We start from the raw sequence: 17,632 nt of genomic DNA on the forward strand, positions 1-17,632 counted from the left end.
CATGTGATGCTTCTGGTACATGGATCACCTGTGGTTACAAAGAGTGTGGACATGCAGGGTCCAGTACAGTAGCCACAAGCCACAAGTGGTTATTGAGCCCTTGAAATGCAGTTGGTCTGAATTGAGATATGCTATATGTGTAAAATACAATACATACTGAATTTTGAAGATTTTTAGTACCAAAAATAAGACTAAAATATCTCTATTAACTTAATATTAATTACAAGATAAAATGATAGTATTTGGAATATATTAAATTAGATAAGATATATTATTAAAATTATTTTCACTTTTTCTTTTACTTTTCCTTATGTGACCACTAGAAAAATATTAAATTATGTATGTGGCTTGCATTATATTTCTATTTGAATAGTGCTGATCTAAACTAAATCACATATTGACCCAAGAAAGCAGAATAATATGCATTAGGAAGATTTTCAATAGCAAGGGCTGAAACAAAAGGTAGTCTAATTACATCTTCCAATTAACCTAGGTTTTATCAAGCCAACATGTTTTCTAAAGATGACAGTAGGGAGATTTACAACAAGCTTTCATTACTCACCTAAAATGGTTTCATCCGTTCCAAAATGAGCCCGGTAAAATAGGACCATCTCTAGCCAGTAAACATGGTAAACAACAATGAGAATCACCACCAGTAGGACTGTGGCTCCAAAACCACACGCCAGTTCCACTGTGTATCTTGGAGCTAGCATTGGAATGAACAACAAAGAAACAAACTGATTTGTACGTGGTGATTGCGGTGACCCATCATCCTGTAAATAGCTGTTTATGCCAAGCAGCTGAGCCATGAACCTGACTTACATGTGTGAACAAGATAACATGGTAGAGGTTAAGCACTATGTTTTAATACTAGACTGTGGCATATTTATCTTTTTGTTTCCAGAAACTGGCATAGAAGGTGTTTTTTAACTATTAGATGATTTGAATAGAATTTGATGATATACAAATTAAAACAGCATCTTATCATTGAGAAGAATTTAAAAGGTCATCCAATTAAACTCACAAACTGAATCTCCTCAAAAATATTTTTGGAAAGTAACTCCATCCTCTGTTTGTGCATCTCTTACCTGGACCAGCCCATGATGTTGGTAGAATTTTAATTGCTGGAGCAGTTGAATTGAGAAAACATTTTAATGTGTTTATAACAGTCTTAATTTCCTCCTCTTGTCCAGTGCCATATGGAAGAAATTTAATTCCTTTTTCTTTATATTTGACAATAGGCCTCAAAAATCTTATTATCATTGAGCAGAAAATGAGGGTATCCACCAAATGCTGAGTGTGCTTGGCCCTGAAAGTATCTATCAGGTCTACATTACTAGGATACACATTCCACAAGCCTGCTTCTCCACCCTTTCTCACTCCCCATTAAACTATACATTTACAGTCCTCTAGGTAGAGACTATGTCTTCTTCATCCATCTTATCCCGAGAATTTCTAGGATCTGAATAAGCATCTCTTGATATAACACTACACACTTTTGGGATATTTAAAATAAATCTAGTACTATATATACTATGTATTAGTAACTTCATTTGGCTGTTTTATTAGCTTGTGAAAATGAAACTAAAGAGTTTGAGATGGAATAAAATATTTACTGGATCTGAAGCAGAAATGGCTTAAATTATGTATTAGTTGATTTGACAGTTACTTACTGATATCTACTATTTGCTAGAAGCTGTCGAGGTTATAATGGTAGATAAGACAGGAAGGGTCTCTGCCCTCTTAGGGCTAATAGTCTAATGCAGGGAAGTAAATGTGGAAATAAATAAATAAGATAGTTACTTTTAGACAGTGATCAGTGTTATAAAGGAAATAAACCAGGATAATGTGATGGAGTGACCTAGGGGAGGCGTTGGGGCAGGAGAGGTATATCTGGTATGGTGGTGAGAAAAGGTCCCTTTGAGCACCTGAACATCATAGGTGTTAAGTGTTTGCCAGGACTAGGCATAGAAAAATTTTCTTCAAAGCTGGGATTGTTATCAAGCCTTCCTGACTCCAAAGTTCAGAGATCTTTGCACAACACTACAATGAAGTTCAATTATTGATCATACACTAGTGGAAAAATCCCTTTTAAAACAGGTAGCTATTCTAAGGGGAAAATGTTGAGCAGCCTGGAGTGGAGTCTGAAGTTCTCTTATTAAAGGGAATAATCATTAAGTTTCGAGTTCATTATCCTACATTCTGGCTACTAATTCTGATGCAGATACAGCCTAGGACTCAGCAGTGCAGAATTATTAGGTACTCTTGTACTCATCCCATGAACAATGGTGCTTTAAAATAAGAAAATTCCCATGATAAAATGCCAGAAGCTGTGTCAGTGCAGTGGATGAGAATTTACTAAGATCAATCTGAGTAGCTGGCATGAAAATTGCTGTGTCCTTGGTATTTCTGAGTACATGTTAACGACATACTGGGTTAATTCCCACTGTCATCTTCATTATTTGCTCAGTTATTTTGGCTCCCTCTGGGTGGACATTTCACAATAAGGAAAAATAAAAGAGGTCAGTGGATGCACTAACCTGAAATGGATTTTTTTTTAAATATCAATAGTTACCTTGCTTAGTGATCAAGAGATAAATTATACTCATGACTTTCCCTCTGCCACATTCATTTTACTACTGCCTATTTTATTTCTAGTAGAGCTTTTTAATTTTGTGTTATACAATTATATGCGTCATATTTACAGATTGTATTTTGTTGGACCACCTTGATGATATCAAGAAGTTCCTAACGTTATTTAACTAATGGAACTCTTAAGATAAATAATTCACAAGTCTGAATTCCTAAATGGTTTGAATCACATTCAGGAAGTGCTCTAAAAAGCTTTCATATACAGCTTTGCCGGCTTGTAGGGAAAGTATGACCCTTAGCCCACATTTTCTGTCTGCCCCACATTGATCCTCTGAGCAATCCCAGACCAAAGGGTTTCCAATCAAAAGGGGTGATGTAATTTGACCAAACTGGACTCTTAAACTGCTTCTATCTTTGATCTCACTGATAATCAGATTCAGGAGGGAGTAAAATTTAGCGATTTGCTCTGCTGTTACTCTCTGAATCAGAATTCCCTCCATCCCTTTTGCAGTTCTATAGTAATGGCAGGCTCCAGAGCCCAGATTTCCAGCTAGCCACCTGATTTGTTTGGCTATCATAGTGTGTTAAAATTTGTGCATTTTGGACTTCAGCTTCTGATCTTAGAGAAGTGATTGGGGTAGCCTTCTCTCCATAATATCTAAAATAACAACTTTTCAAATTTGGACAACTGGTTGTGTACGAGTGTGATATGTGAGAGATAGGATACAAAAAGGTAAGCTCATGATCTCCCTGGCTTTTTGCCTAATGGCATCTTGGGGACTGTGACACAGACACACAGTATTTACACTGAGCGAGGAAACCAAAAGTAGAGTTCATGACTACTGCATTTGTAGACCTGGGTACTGGAGAGAAGAAAACTATGTAGACAAAGAGCTCTAGAAATCCACAAGTCTTTGGAAAAATACAAAGGGTGACACTTCTCAGAGTCAGGCAAGGAAGAGCTACCAGTGAAAGAAAAACCACCAGGGAAGAAATGACTGCTAAAGAGTTGGGAACTGAAAACTTAGGAGCACATACAGGGCTGAGAGACATTTGAGTTAAGACCACCCAGACTGAAGAAACTTTATTTAGCTCCCCAAGTATTAAGTAGAGACCCCAAATAGTATATGCCTTAGAAATAGGTCCAATCTAGCCTTAGAGAGAAGCCTAGTTTGGACCTACTCTAGAAAGATAAGCAAGATGCTTCAAATAAGCAAGATGTTATGCAAGTAAATTAACTACCTGCTAGAACAAAAATTAACAGGCATTTATAAAATTCAGACAGTCAATAGTGTACCATCTATAATGTCCAGTATAGGATTAAATAAAAAAAAACAACTAGACAGAAAGAAAGCCAAAAAAAAGGACCCATAATCAGAAGAAAGATAGCCAATAAAAATGGCTATCATGTGGAATTAGGAGATAAATACTTTAAAATGAGTATTATAAATATATCTGTTGAATTTTTAAAAAGACCATGAACATTATAAGAGCAAATAGGAAATATCAGTACAGACATTTTGATGGAGAAATATAAATTCAAAAACTGAAAAAGAAAATCCTAAAATTAAAAACACTGCAGATTAGATATCAAGAAAGAAAGAGTCAGCAGAAACTATCCTAAGTGAAATACAGAGTGAAAAAAGAATGAAAAAAAAAATAACGAGAACCTCAGTGACGTGTGGGACAACGCTGAGGGGTCTATCCTAAATATAACAAGTACTAGAAGAAAAGGAAAGGATGAATAAATGAAAGAATGAGCAAAACATACTTGAAGAAATAATGGCTGGTTTTTTCAAGTTAAATAAAAAATATACTCACAGAACTAAGAAGTATAAAGAACCTTAAAGAAGATATATACAAATAAAACTACAGCAAAGTGTATCATGATGTAAGTTTTGAAAAACAATGAAGAAGAGAAAATCTTAAAACCTGCCAAAGAAAAAGAGAGGGAGTGTACATAAAGGGAAACATGATTAAAAAATAACAAGAAAACCCTGCCTGATTCATATTAGAAATAATATTAGCCATAAGACAATGGAATTGCACCTTCAAAGGGCTGAAATAATAAAAAGAAAAAGAACACTTCCAACCTAAAGTTACGTATGCAGTGAAAGGCACCAGAGCAACATAATGAGGAAATAAAAATCTTTCCAACAAGTTGTGCTGGAACTGGGTATCCATATAACACAAGATTAAACTTCAATTCCTACCTCACAAAATACGTTAAAAATAATAATAATTGGAGATGGATCATAGACCCCCCCCCCAAAAAAAGATGAAGCTTGATGACTTGGGGGTATTTCTTAGAACACAGAACACAATACCATTAAAGGAAACATTAATAAATTACACCTCATCAAGAGTAATAACCTTTGTTCACTAAAATATACCACTGAAGAAAGGAATTGGCAAGACACAGACTGGGAGAAGGTATTTGCAAAGCATCTATCTGACAAAGAACTGGTATCCAGGATAGAAAAAAGAACTGCTAAGATTCAATAATGAAAACACAAACAACTCACTTATAAAATGAACAAAATATTTGAATAGTCATATCACAAAAGAAGATACCAATGACTAATAAGCACATGAAAATGTACGCAGTATCTTAGTCATCAGTGACATGAAAAATACAAACTACAGTGAGCTGCCACCATGAACTCACCAAAATGGCTAAAACTAAGATTAACAACACCAAATGGCAAAGATGTGAATACACTGTTGGTGAGAGTGCAGAATGATACTACCACTTGGGAAGAAAGGTCTGACAGTTTCTGATAAAACTAAGCCAGTAATTCCACAGTAGATATTCAGATCAGAGAAGTAAAAATAAAAGTCCATAAAGAGACTTGGATAAGAATATTAACAGAAGCTCTGTTCAAAACTGTGAACAACCCAAATGTCCTCCACCCAGAGAATGAATAAATAAGCTGTGATATATTCTTTTAAAAAAACACTCCTTGGCAAACAGAAGGAGCTAATGACTGATACAACGGCATGAATATTAAGAATATTTTCTGAATGAAAGAAGCTTTATACAAGAGTGCATTCTGTATAAGTCTAGGTACACTAAGTTCTAGAAGAGGAAAAAATAATCTATTCTGATAAGGAAAATCAGAACATTGCCTTGTCAGTGGTGGGGGAGGTAGGAGTAGCAGGGAGTGACTGATAAGGAGAAGGAATGAAAGGTTATTATCTATGGTGATAACATTCTATATCTTGATTTTAGGTTACACACATACATATATACGCATTTCTTAAAAACTGTCAAATTATACACTTGTGTTTTGCAATTTGTCACTCTATACAAGTTTTACCTCAAAAATAAAATCAAGAGAACTGTAAATAAATATTAAAATTTGGATAATATAAGATGCTTAAAGGTTTAGGTGATAACTTTTACTCATGTCTGTAACTACATTAAAGGCATCAAAAATAAGATGCATTAATGTATGCATACAGGAATGGATAGATGGATAGATATGTGATAAAGCAAAGACAGCAAAATGATAGACTCTAGGTAGGATATATGATTGTTCATTGTATAATTCTTTCAAATCTTCCAAGTATTTGAAAACTTTGTTAATAAAGTGTTGAAATATAAAAATTAAGATGAAATAAGATACTTTCAGATTAAAACAAAGCTGAGAGAATTTGTCACCAGCAGATGTGCACCACCAGAAATACTAAACAGTTTTTCAGACTAAAATGTTACCAAGAATGAATAGTGCCAGAAATGGAAAATATGTAAATAAATATAAAAATCTTTTTTCTCAGTTCTTAATGTATTTAAAGGATACTTATTTAAAGCAAAAAATAATAGCAATGTATTGTGGCATTTATAATAAATGCAGAACTGAAATGTATTATAACAAAACAAAAGACAGGAGAGAAGTAATGGAAGTATGCTACTTTAAGGTTCTTATAAAATATGTAAAGTGATTAATTCAAGGCAGATTGTGATAAGTTCAAGATAAATATTGTAAACACTATAGAAAAAACAAAACAAAACAAAAAAACATGGAGGTAAAGCCAGTAGGCCAAAGAGGTGATAAAATAGAATACTAAGAAATTATCAATTAATCCACAAGAAGGCAGGGAAGGAGAAAAAAGCAAACAATAGATGTAAATGTAGACAACAAATAGTAAGATGGTAGACTTGAAGCCAATAATACTAATAATTACATTAAAGACAAATGGATTAAACATATAAATTAAAAGGCAGAAATTATCATATAGTATTAAAATCAAAACCCAATGATATGCTGTCTATAAGAAATGTACATTAAATATGAAGACATTGATAGATAAAACAAAAGAATGAAAAAAGATATACAATACAAATGCTAACTGTAAGAAATCTTACAGTGGCTAAATTAATATCAGACAAAGAATATTAACCAAAAAAGACATGTCATAATTTAAAAGAGTCCATTCATCGAAAAGACATAACAATCCTGAATGTGTATGTATCTAAAAACACAATTCCAAAATAATGTGAAGCAAATGGCAGAACTGAACGGAGAATTAGAAAAAAACATAATTCTATGTAAAAATTTAAACACCGCTTTCTCTCAAAAGATGAAATATTAGCAGATTTTAAAAAATCAATAAACATATATAAGACTTGAACATCACTGACACCAATTGCCTTAATTGACATTTATAGAACACCAAAGCTGCAGAATATACATCCTTTTTAAGTGCATGTGAAACATTCACCAAAATAGACAATCTGCTGGGAATTAAAAAAATAAAAGAAGCACCTACAAACTTAAAAGAAATGAAATGATGCAGACTATATTTTTTTGGCCATGAAGGAATTAAATTAGAAATTAGAATCAAATGTGCCACACTGTGCTAAGTACGTGTTACTTGCTCCCTCCAGTCTCACAGACACACTGAGAGTTGGGATCAAAAGAAAGAAAAATGGAAGCCTTGAACCAGTTCATATACACAGTCTGCACCAGAGCCTGAACTTGAACTGAGGTCTGTCTAACACCAAATCCCATGTTCCTTCCACTTCACTGTACAGTCTTCCCAGGTAGTTCTAAGTCAGAGGTACCCTTTCCCTACCTTTTAACATCCATTGCTGATTTTTTAAAAATTACCTAGACTTAAATGACAATATGAAATATCAAAAATTATCAAGATTGAGAGAAAATAGTCAGTTCTAAAATTCAAATACATTTTAATACATAATGTAATAAAAATGTTATCTAGAAACTTCCCAAATATGTAAATTAAGTAACACGTTTCTAAATAAACAATGGGTCAAAAATAATTAAAAGGATAATTAAAATATTTTGAACTGAATGATAGGGAAACTTCAAGATTTCATCATTTGTTTGTTTCAGCAAAAGTGGTCTTATGAGGGAAATTTATAGCTCTGAACGTTTATATTGGTAAAAAGGATTATTTAAAATCAATGATGTGCTTTCATCTTCAGTTGAGAGAAAAGAAGGGCATATTAAATGCAAAGTAAGCATAAAGAAAAATCAGAGTAAAATGAATAAAATAAAAAATAGAGAAAAATAAATGAAAACACCTTTGTTCATTGAAAAAAATCAGTAAAATTGGAAAACCTCTTTCTTGAGTCATGAGCAAATTAAGAGAAAACATAAATTGTTAATATCAGGAATGACAGAGGGAGAATCACTACAAATCCTGCAGGCATTAAAAAGATAAAAAATAACGTAAAAAAATTATGCCAAAAATGTGACAACTTAGATGAAACAGAAAAATTTCTCTGAAAGACTAATTCCCAAAATTGTCACATGAAGAAACAATATCCAGATAATTATTAAAGAAACTGAATTCATAATTTACAGCTTTCCCATAAAGAAAACACAGGCCCAGATAGTTTCATGGGTATTCCCTTCAAATATTCGAGTAAGAAGTAATATCAATTTTACACGTAAGTTTTCAGATAATAGCTAAGGAGGGGTCATCAACCGACTCATATCATGAGGCCAACATGACATTTTTACTAGTCAATGGCATTACAAGAAAAGAAAATCACAGACCAATATCCCTCATGAACAAATATATGAGCAAAATCCCTAACATAAACAAAAATCTTCTAAAAATATTAGCAAATAAATACAGGTATATATAAAAAAGGATAATACATCATGATGATGTTGGGGTTTATCTCAGAAATGAAAGGTTGGATCAACATTTTGAAATCAATCAATGTAAAGTATAACAGCGGAATTAAAGAGAAAGATTATATGACCTTCTCAATGGATAAGAAAAGAATTTGACAAATTTCAATAGACATTCATTATAAAAACAATACAAAATGAAACAAAACTCTCAGCAAACCAAAGACAGAAGATTAATCCCTCATGTACATAAAGGTTATCTACAAAAACCTACAAATGACATCATACGTATCATGAAAACTGAATATTTGCCTTGTAAGATAGGGAACAATGCAAAGATGGCTGTTCTCAATTTCTGCTGATTATGCTACTGGAGGTCCAAAAGAGTGAAATAGTCAGGAAAAAGAAATCAAAAGTATGAAGTGTAGAAAAGAAGGAGTAAAAGTCTGTTCATTTGTGGGTGACATGATCAAGTGTGTAGAAAATGCTAAGATGCCAAAAAAACAAAACAAACAGAAACCCTATTTTTTGGTGAATTTAGAAAAGTCAAAGAGCCATAAAAAAATTAATTTCATGTTTATTTTTTATCAATGAGCAATTTGAAAATGAAAACTTTTAAATATCATTATAATAGCATCAACAACAAAATAGTTAGTGATAAATTTAACTATATGTGTACAAGACCTGTACACTCGAAACTAAAAAAAAAAAAGCATTGCTGAGAATATTCAATTAGCCCTAAATAAATTGAGAGCTATATCATGTTAATGGGTTAAAAAACTCAATATTGGTAAAACTTCAGTTCTCCCCAAATCAATTTATAAGTTAATGCAATCCCAATCAAATTGCAGGAGGCTTTATGTAGAAATTGACAAGCTGATATTAAAATCCATATGAAAAAATATTTGGTCCCTAAAATAGTAAAATCAATCTTGGAAAAGAAAAAAATGGAAGGAAGGACATAAAGTATATGATTTCTTGACTTACTTTAAAGCTGTTAATCAAGACAAAGTAGTATTGGACTAAAGATACATAAACAGATTAATAGGACACAATAGGGAATGCAGGAATAGACCCACACTCATAGAGCCATTTATTTATTTATTTATTTATTTTTGGCCAAGTTGTCAAAACAATTCAGTACAAAAAGGAGGGATCTTTCAATATGAGGCTAGAACAACTGGTTTCTGTATGGGGAAAAAAAAAAAAAGAAATTGATCATAAGCCTAAGTATAGAAGAAAAGTCTTTATAAATCAAACATTGTTAATATGGGATTTAGAAAGTACTAACTATAATAGAAGAAATTTATTAAATGGACTTCATGAAATTTTTAAAAATTCTGCTCATCAAAAGAAAAAATTCACAAACTGCATAAAAATATTTACATATTAAATATTTAAATATATATTATATATATATAATTAGTATCTGAGAAATGCAAATTAAAAACAATGTGATACCTGTACCTATCTACTAGTATGGCCAAAATTTAGAAGTTTGACAACTCCAAAAGTAGGTGAGGAAGTAGAGCACCTGGAATTTATATACACTGCTAATGGAAATGTAAAATGGTACAACCTCTTTGGCAACAGGTTTGGCAGGTTCTCATAAAGTTCAGCTTACACCGTGCCTGAGTCCCTACAACTCTGCTATTATAAAACTTATGTTTATCGTTTTGACATTAGCTGCCTTTCCTTTAATACTTTGCTTTAACTGACTAGATGAATTTGTGCAGCTGTCAAAAGACGCACCCCTGTTAACTCTTCTCATTCTAGGCTCTAGCCTCTTCCTGTCATCCTGGCGACGTACATAGAATGCTTTGTCAATGAATTCAGAATTCAGAGAAAGACCCCTATATATAGTGTATGAATGTGAACATAGATATCACCTATGAATTTCAGCATTAGCTGGCCCAGAATAGAATCCAAGTAAACAACACCTCTGTTACCACTGGATGTACACAGATCCAACTGGGTTATATGTAATATTAATGCAATTTCAGCACAGATCATCTGGTCCAGTAGCTGCATTTGTCACTCCATATTCCCGATGCCATTCATATTAAACCACTGAGAACACAGCCTTCTGTGAAAGGAGAGTTACTCAAGCAACTCTGGTGGACAGACTTCCACATCACTCCTAGATTAAACATTATTTTAATTGATTGTTTTGATTCTATCCATCTGACAATGTTATTATGTTTTCTTCCATAATGTTTCCCAAAACACATGCCTCAGAAGATGAATCCCACAAAATGCTCCATACTTAAAGAATCTGGAATCAAATATATTTGAAAAAATCCTGTCTACTATATTCCAACCCCTTGCAGATATTCACATCAAATACTAATATATTCAAGAACCTAAGGGGCCCTGAACTAACCTAACTTGATGACTTTAATGATACTTGAGTGTAAAAGACTTTGTCAAAGAATACCTGTGAAAATCGTGTGGAAGTAATAATAATGAGCTAACATGCATTGAGCATTTAATATGTTTATACATATATATGCCAGTAACTGTGCCGAGTACTTTAAAACAACCTTATGAGGGAGTGGTATTCTTTTGCCTACTTTAAATAGAAAGAAATTGAAGCTCAGAGAGGTTAAAGTGACTTTTCCAAGGTCACAGAATTAGATTACATAGAAACTAGTATTCCAACATAGGCTATTTGTGCCTGGAGTAAAAATAATGAATGGCAGTACTATAAAGAGTCTTAGTAGTGTTCTTAGGAACTAACTTTGGGAAACACTGCCTTACGTCAAGGGGTTCAGTCTTTTCTCTTTACACTAGCTTCTGAGGAGCAGAAGCAATTAACTATTCAGAACAAATCCACTAAGTCTTCTTAAGAGGCATATACACTTCAGTCCTTTGCTCTTAACTTTCTAAATTGTAATAAAATGTTAAAGTGAAGTCTGTTTTCTCATCAGCTTTAAAAAAGGTTTAACTCCCACTGAAAAATGCAGCAGTTATAATTGAACATTTTTTACTTTTTATATAAACATTATAGGCTCTGACACTGGGATCCAGAATAATCCTGAATGGCTTAACTTCATGTGTGATGAATCATCATCGTTATTATCCAGATCACTGAAAAACATTCATGAGAGAATTAATTATCTGGGGTTCTTTGTTAGGTGAGAGACCCACAGAGGATCTTAGACACAAAATGTTTCAGGAGCAACAGCTCACACAAGAAAGCTTTATCATTTTTATTTATTGTAGGAAAATATAGTAATATCGACATAGAAATCATTTTACAGCCTTTTAAGTCATAGTTTAATTAATTTTCATTTTAGCAATTGTGGCTAGTGGTATATTATAAACCTGCTTCAATATTGGCACACAGTGTTTAAAATTATCATTTTAAAATTATATTTTTTGAGAATATTTTTATATCTTAACTACTTGAATACAATTAGATGGCTGCTATTTATAATGTTTCATTATTATAGATAATGCTTCTAAGAATATAGATGGGGACATAATTCTCTTTCTGTTAAGTTAGTTGTTCAGGAAAAATTCCAAAAGTATTAAGTCATATGGTACGACCATTTTTCGTAACGCCTAAACTCTGCCATCAATGATTTCTAAGAGGGTCTTTACAATTCACCAACAATAAGTGACTCTACCAGTTTTATTAAATCTTTGGTAGCTTTAAATATTTTCTTTATTTTTCATTACTGTATAGATGTAAAACTATGCTTCATTATCATAATCACATGGAATTTTTAAGTCACATTTGGGCATTAAGACACTAAAACTATAAGAAATATAATATTTTGAGTATCTTTATATAAATGGAAACTTTCTCTCAAGATTTTTTCATTCAACTTTAATTCATTACTATGTGTCAGATATGCTAAGTGCTGGAGCTCTCCTGTTCTCAGTTTCTCCTTTTTTCTTATTCACCTCAGTGTTGCATTTGGAGTTCACAGATTCATCTGCTGAGTGCATCCATTACCTTTCTGTTTCACCTTGGCTGGTTTGTCAACCTCCCCTTTGGCATTTCTGGCATGACAGACATAGTTGCGCTTGAGATCCTCAGCAGTAACTTTCTTGATGCTCAGAAGCTGAGTCCTTGTCTCGTCTTCTGTTATACTCAGAGTTACACTAGAAGTAGGGGAAAGAAAATCAAACCATTAGCGAGACTCAGGGGCCAGAGCTCCTAGGTGAGGATGTCGATAAGCTGAGTTGCCTGTGATCCAAAAGGAGTTACAAAAAGAGACTAGCTTCTAGATTCCAATACCATTCTTTACCATCTATACTACACACAATCCCAATATGTAGATCAACTCCCAGAGTTAGCATCATACTACAGATCCGTCTTCAAAGGGAAACGTCTTCTATCCTCAAACATCTGAGGTAGGATGCAGCATCATTTTAGAGAGAAGCTTCTGAGGCCCGACCCCTTTGGAGTTTGATCCAGGCTTTGCCACTTATTGCTTATATACTTTGGGCATGGTAACTAATCTTTCCACATCTTAGTTCCTCCTTTGAAAAGGAGGAAAGTGGCAATGTCTACATATTGCACTGCATGTATTAACTTACTCTAGAATTCTGAGGATTGAGTATGTTAATGCATAAGTGTTAGAACAATGTTTAATTAGGCTATTATTATTATCCCACAGTGATAGTTGATACATTTCAGAGATTCCCAAAACTTGGATTTTGAACACAGATGGAACATTTTGGTCAAACCTCATGGTTATATCCTAAAAAGAATAAACTTCTCAGAGCAAGTAAACATCGTGAAAATAAATATATCCAATTCTCAGCAAGTTAGAGATCAAGTGCTTTGGGTCTAAGATCAAGATTTAAGATCCCTTTGAACTACTTTGCTCAAAAGGAGAAAAAAAAATTCTCTCTCCTACAGTTGACTGACATCTGGGTTCTTCTGATGCAGTTTACTGTAGGTCATGAGAATTTGGTTAAGGACTGTGATGGATTTAACCTAAGCTTAACTGCACTGCTGAACAATGAACAATGACTTGTGTTTCAAGAGCAACAAGGAAGAACAACATGACTTTCATTACTATTCATTCATTATTATTATGAGGATTGGAAGCACAATGCTCAGAATTCCTGAAATAATAACTCTCCTTCTGTGCCTCCAGGCACATCTTTCATCAATTCCTTCAGCAAAAACTGCTCCAATTTCAGGAAACTCCTTCTGTATCTTTTTTTTTTTTTTTTTTTTTTTTTGCGGTACGCGGCCTCTCACTGTTCTGGCCTCTCCTGTGGCAGAGCACAGGCTCTGGACGCGCAGGCTCAGCGGCCATGGCTCACAGGCCCAGCCGCTCCGCGGTATGTGGGATCTTCCCGGACCGGGGCACGAACCCGTGTCCCCTGCATCGGCAGGCGGACTCTCAACCACTGCGCCACCAGGGAAGCCCCCTTCTGTATCTTTAAATATGTTCTGCTTCTCGAAACCTCCACACCTTCTCACATGATGTTCTTTTTACCAGGAACATACTTTTGATTTCTTTATCTAGTTTATTTCTACTCATCCTTCAAATCTTTATTTAGTCTCTGTATCATCTGAGAAGCATTACTGAATCCCCTAAAGCTGACTGGAATCCCCAACTAAATCTTTCTTTAACATTCCATACTTCCCATTCACTGCATTTATCACATTATACTGGCATTTCTGTTCTATCATTGTTACTCCTATAAAATCTACTCAGTTAGGGACTAAGTATCTTGCAGAGTACCTGATGACATTTTATAATTTCTGCATAAAGTCTAAGTTTACTAGTAGGGGATAAATATCTTTTAAATTCTAGAAGTTCAAATAGCCTAAGATATATCCACACACAGATGATAGATAAGGCATAAGTTTTCAGAACTACTTTGTCATGTAATTAGTCAGCTGCTCATTTTAATTAATTGTTGCAGTTCTCCTTGCCAACTCCAGCCACTTCAAAAAAAGTCATGTTTATTTATGAATAAAATGACCCAGCTTGTTACTTTGAGAATGAGCTATATTACCACACCATCCATTTAAAAAATAAAATTTAAAGAACATTAATGTATTTAGTCAATATTAAAAATTATTATTATTTAAAAATGTGACTTGTATGCTATGAAAATTAAGAAAGAGGAGGAAAATAGGAAATATATGCTGACTACAAGACAAGAAACTAACACAGTTATCTGAGGCACAAAAACATAGGCCCAGACTCCAGACTTGAGAAAGAGAATAGGGCCACACTGGCAGGCTTTCATCTATCCACAACCCTATATCCTGGCCTTTTCATTCATATAGGATATGCATTCCATCTACCTTCAAGTGGGTATCATAAAGATGTAGTCATCAGGTAGCATCTGGGGCTTGGAATGCAAGTCCAATAATCCTGCTTTGGGGTGTAGCCACTAAAGACTTGAAAATCTTGCTGATTTTTGTTAATGATAGGCAAAAATTAGAATTTTAATTTTCATTGATCAGCATACACTGGAAGGCATTAGGTTGAGGGACAAGGGTTAGTCACCCCCTTGCCTGTGTCAATGATACCTTTCATTAACAGCTACGTCAATAGTGGTGTCCTCTGGCTTTTTTCCATCAATGGTCCACCAAACCTCATTGCGAGAGTCCTTCAGGAAAGTAAAAAAGACTTTACAGGGGATGAGTAGCTCCTCTCCTAAAAAAACAAGTTAACTCATCAGTTTGTAACCTTCACATGGTTATACTGGTTCTATTCTGTGATTAATCAAAAGCCATAAAATTTATGTGTGCCTTCAACCCTACTTCTGACTGATTTTCAAGTGGGCTACCATAAGGTAACCTTCTTCCTTCACTGCATAAGAAACAAACCGAGAAAAGGACAGCAGCTTTATATAAAACTATTAGACTGCCCATCTTTTAATACAACCTATATATGTTCTAAAATGACAGTATTTATTCAAAAAGGCTCTGACAACATTCCTTTTTTTAGCCCTAAACCTCCATGGGCTACTCTTCTCCTTTGTTATTTCCCTCACAAACAATGGGTGATTGAGGTAAGGTTCTCCAGATCTTTGGACCTTGGCCCAGAAAAGATGGGGCAACGCCATCGCTGAGAGGACTGGCCAGGCAGGATGCATCTGGAAATGCTCAAGCTATCAGGATGCAGTCAATGAGTTTAAAGACAACTTTTAAATAGAAATGCTATGCTACCCTTCTGAGATGGAACATGAGGATGGGGGGAATCTCTAGGCAAAACTGGTCATAATAATCATAACAACAACAGCAGCACACTCACTGAGAACTTTGAATAATTCACTGTGCTAAATATTTATTATATTTGGCTACTTATTAATAAGCTTATTTGATTTTAACAAAATATTATGAAATAGTTTTTAAATTCATGTTTTATAGATATAGAAACTAAAGCTTAAAGATGTTACATGTCATTCCAAGGTCAAATTGTTAATAGTGGCAGACCAGGATTTGACCTAGACTGACTTTACATTTCAGTTTGCCCAGAACAGTTCTGTTTTACGCTTGCTTTCCTAGTTATTTATTAATATCGACTGCTTTCACTCTCAAAAGGTGTCCAGGTTGAGATGATAAATTATATTGTCATCCTAATTTGAACTCAGGTTTGTCTCACTGAGTGGTCATACTCTATCCTCTTTTCCAATGCATGGTTTTTATGCCTTCCTCTCCAGTTATAAAGTGAATATGGATTCAGGCATGTTATTATAACCATAATATGATAGATAGAGGAAAGATATTTAGAAGATTAATAAGGGTTTACCCTGATAGCAGGAAGAATGTTCATATTAATACATAAAACCACTACTGATTCTAGGAAATCTAGAACCCCATTTGGGGTTGGCAGACTCCCCTTGGTATTATTTTTTCACAAGGCAGATCACTATTTGAAACCTTTTCTTAATTTGAGGGGGGGTATCATTGTTCTCCACCTATGTTGAACACTGCTTCAATTATCTTTAGTACATTTTAAACAAATTTTCTTTTATACTTTTCATTGGGTTTGAAGTGAATTTATTGGTAAGGATGCAATATAGAGAATGTTAAAATTTTCTATGGTTTTTCAAGTTAACTGTGAGAGGCTTTGAGTCAGAAGAATAACAGATTATGCCTTATTTGGTCAGTTCCAAATGATTTTTGTCTAGAATGAAAAATTATGAAAACTAAAAGGAAACCCAGGTAGCCAGCGTACGCATTCGATGGTGTTCTGAATCAAGGTGTACTAGTCCTATTAGTTGTTACCTGTTGAATTCACAGTTCTGACTCCAGGTCTACTCCCTGCTCCTTTGTAGTGGGGTAGAAGTTTAAAGGACATCTGGTGCTCATGTTGAAGTCTCGGTAAACCAAAGCCCTGCACAGGCTAAAGTTTGCATCAAACAGAAATCGCTAATCAGAAGAAAACTGCTCACAGAGGGAGAAGGGAGCATCTGCTGTGAGAGAAGCAGAGAATCCCTGAGCTGCCCACGAGATCAATGAAGCAGCTAATACCCAAAGTTGACTAGGTTTCTGAGAGCACTTCAGTTTCAATTCATGTGTTTCTTTACAATAGCCCTCTATTGTCTTGCGTTAACTTAAGTGACACTTTATTCCTCGTAATTAAGAGAATCTAACTGATATTCCGAGGCACAGCTATAATTACCTGGTTCTTTCTCGTAGACCACAAGATCAGTGGGTGAATAGAACTGGGGAGGCAATGCATCGTTTGGAGAGCCTGTGATAGAGAGGAAGGGACAAAGGGATATGATGTCAAATCATGTAGCCTTTATTCCACATAACCCATTTCAAAATTCTGCTCTTCAGTAAAGCATTGCCCAACTTCCTGGCATAGTTTGTCAATTCTTGAGAGGGCCCACAGTTCAATGGATAGTCAATTACAACACTTCTTTCATTTAAAAGAAGCAAACAAAGGGAAAAAAATATACTGAGGATCCTTCATGCTTCAGATAGAATGTTT

The 17,632-nt window shown here is 34.3% G+C and overlaps 1 protein-coding gene across 1 annotated transcript in view; it reads right to left on the reverse strand.

Annotated features, from left to right (window-relative positions):
• IL1RAP (interleukin 1 receptor accessory protein) overlaps positions 1–17,632 on the reverse strand; it is a 124,208-nt gene that overhangs the window by 11,443 nt on the left and 95,133 nt on the right. The window contains exons 6-9 of the mRNA XM_029215330.1: positions 17,318–17,389; positions 15,217–15,343; positions 12,667–12,815; positions 563–706 (exon numbers count right to left, since the gene is read on the reverse strand). Of these exons, the coding sequence (XP_029071163.1) occupies positions 563–706; positions 12,667–12,815; positions 15,217–15,343; positions 17,318–17,389 (492 nt within the window). The remainder of the gene's footprint in view (positions 1–562; positions 707–12,666; positions 12,816–15,216; positions 15,344–17,317; positions 17,390–17,632) is intronic.

This window comes from Monodon monoceros, unplaced genomic scaffold (genome assembly GCF_005190385.1).
Source record: "Monodon monoceros isolate NGI ecotype Baffin Bay Population unplaced genomic scaffold, NGI_Narwhal_1 Super_Scaffold_11, whole genome shotgun sequence".
NCBI lineage: Eukaryota > Metazoa > Chordata > Mammalia > Artiodactyla > Monodontidae > Monodon > Monodon monoceros.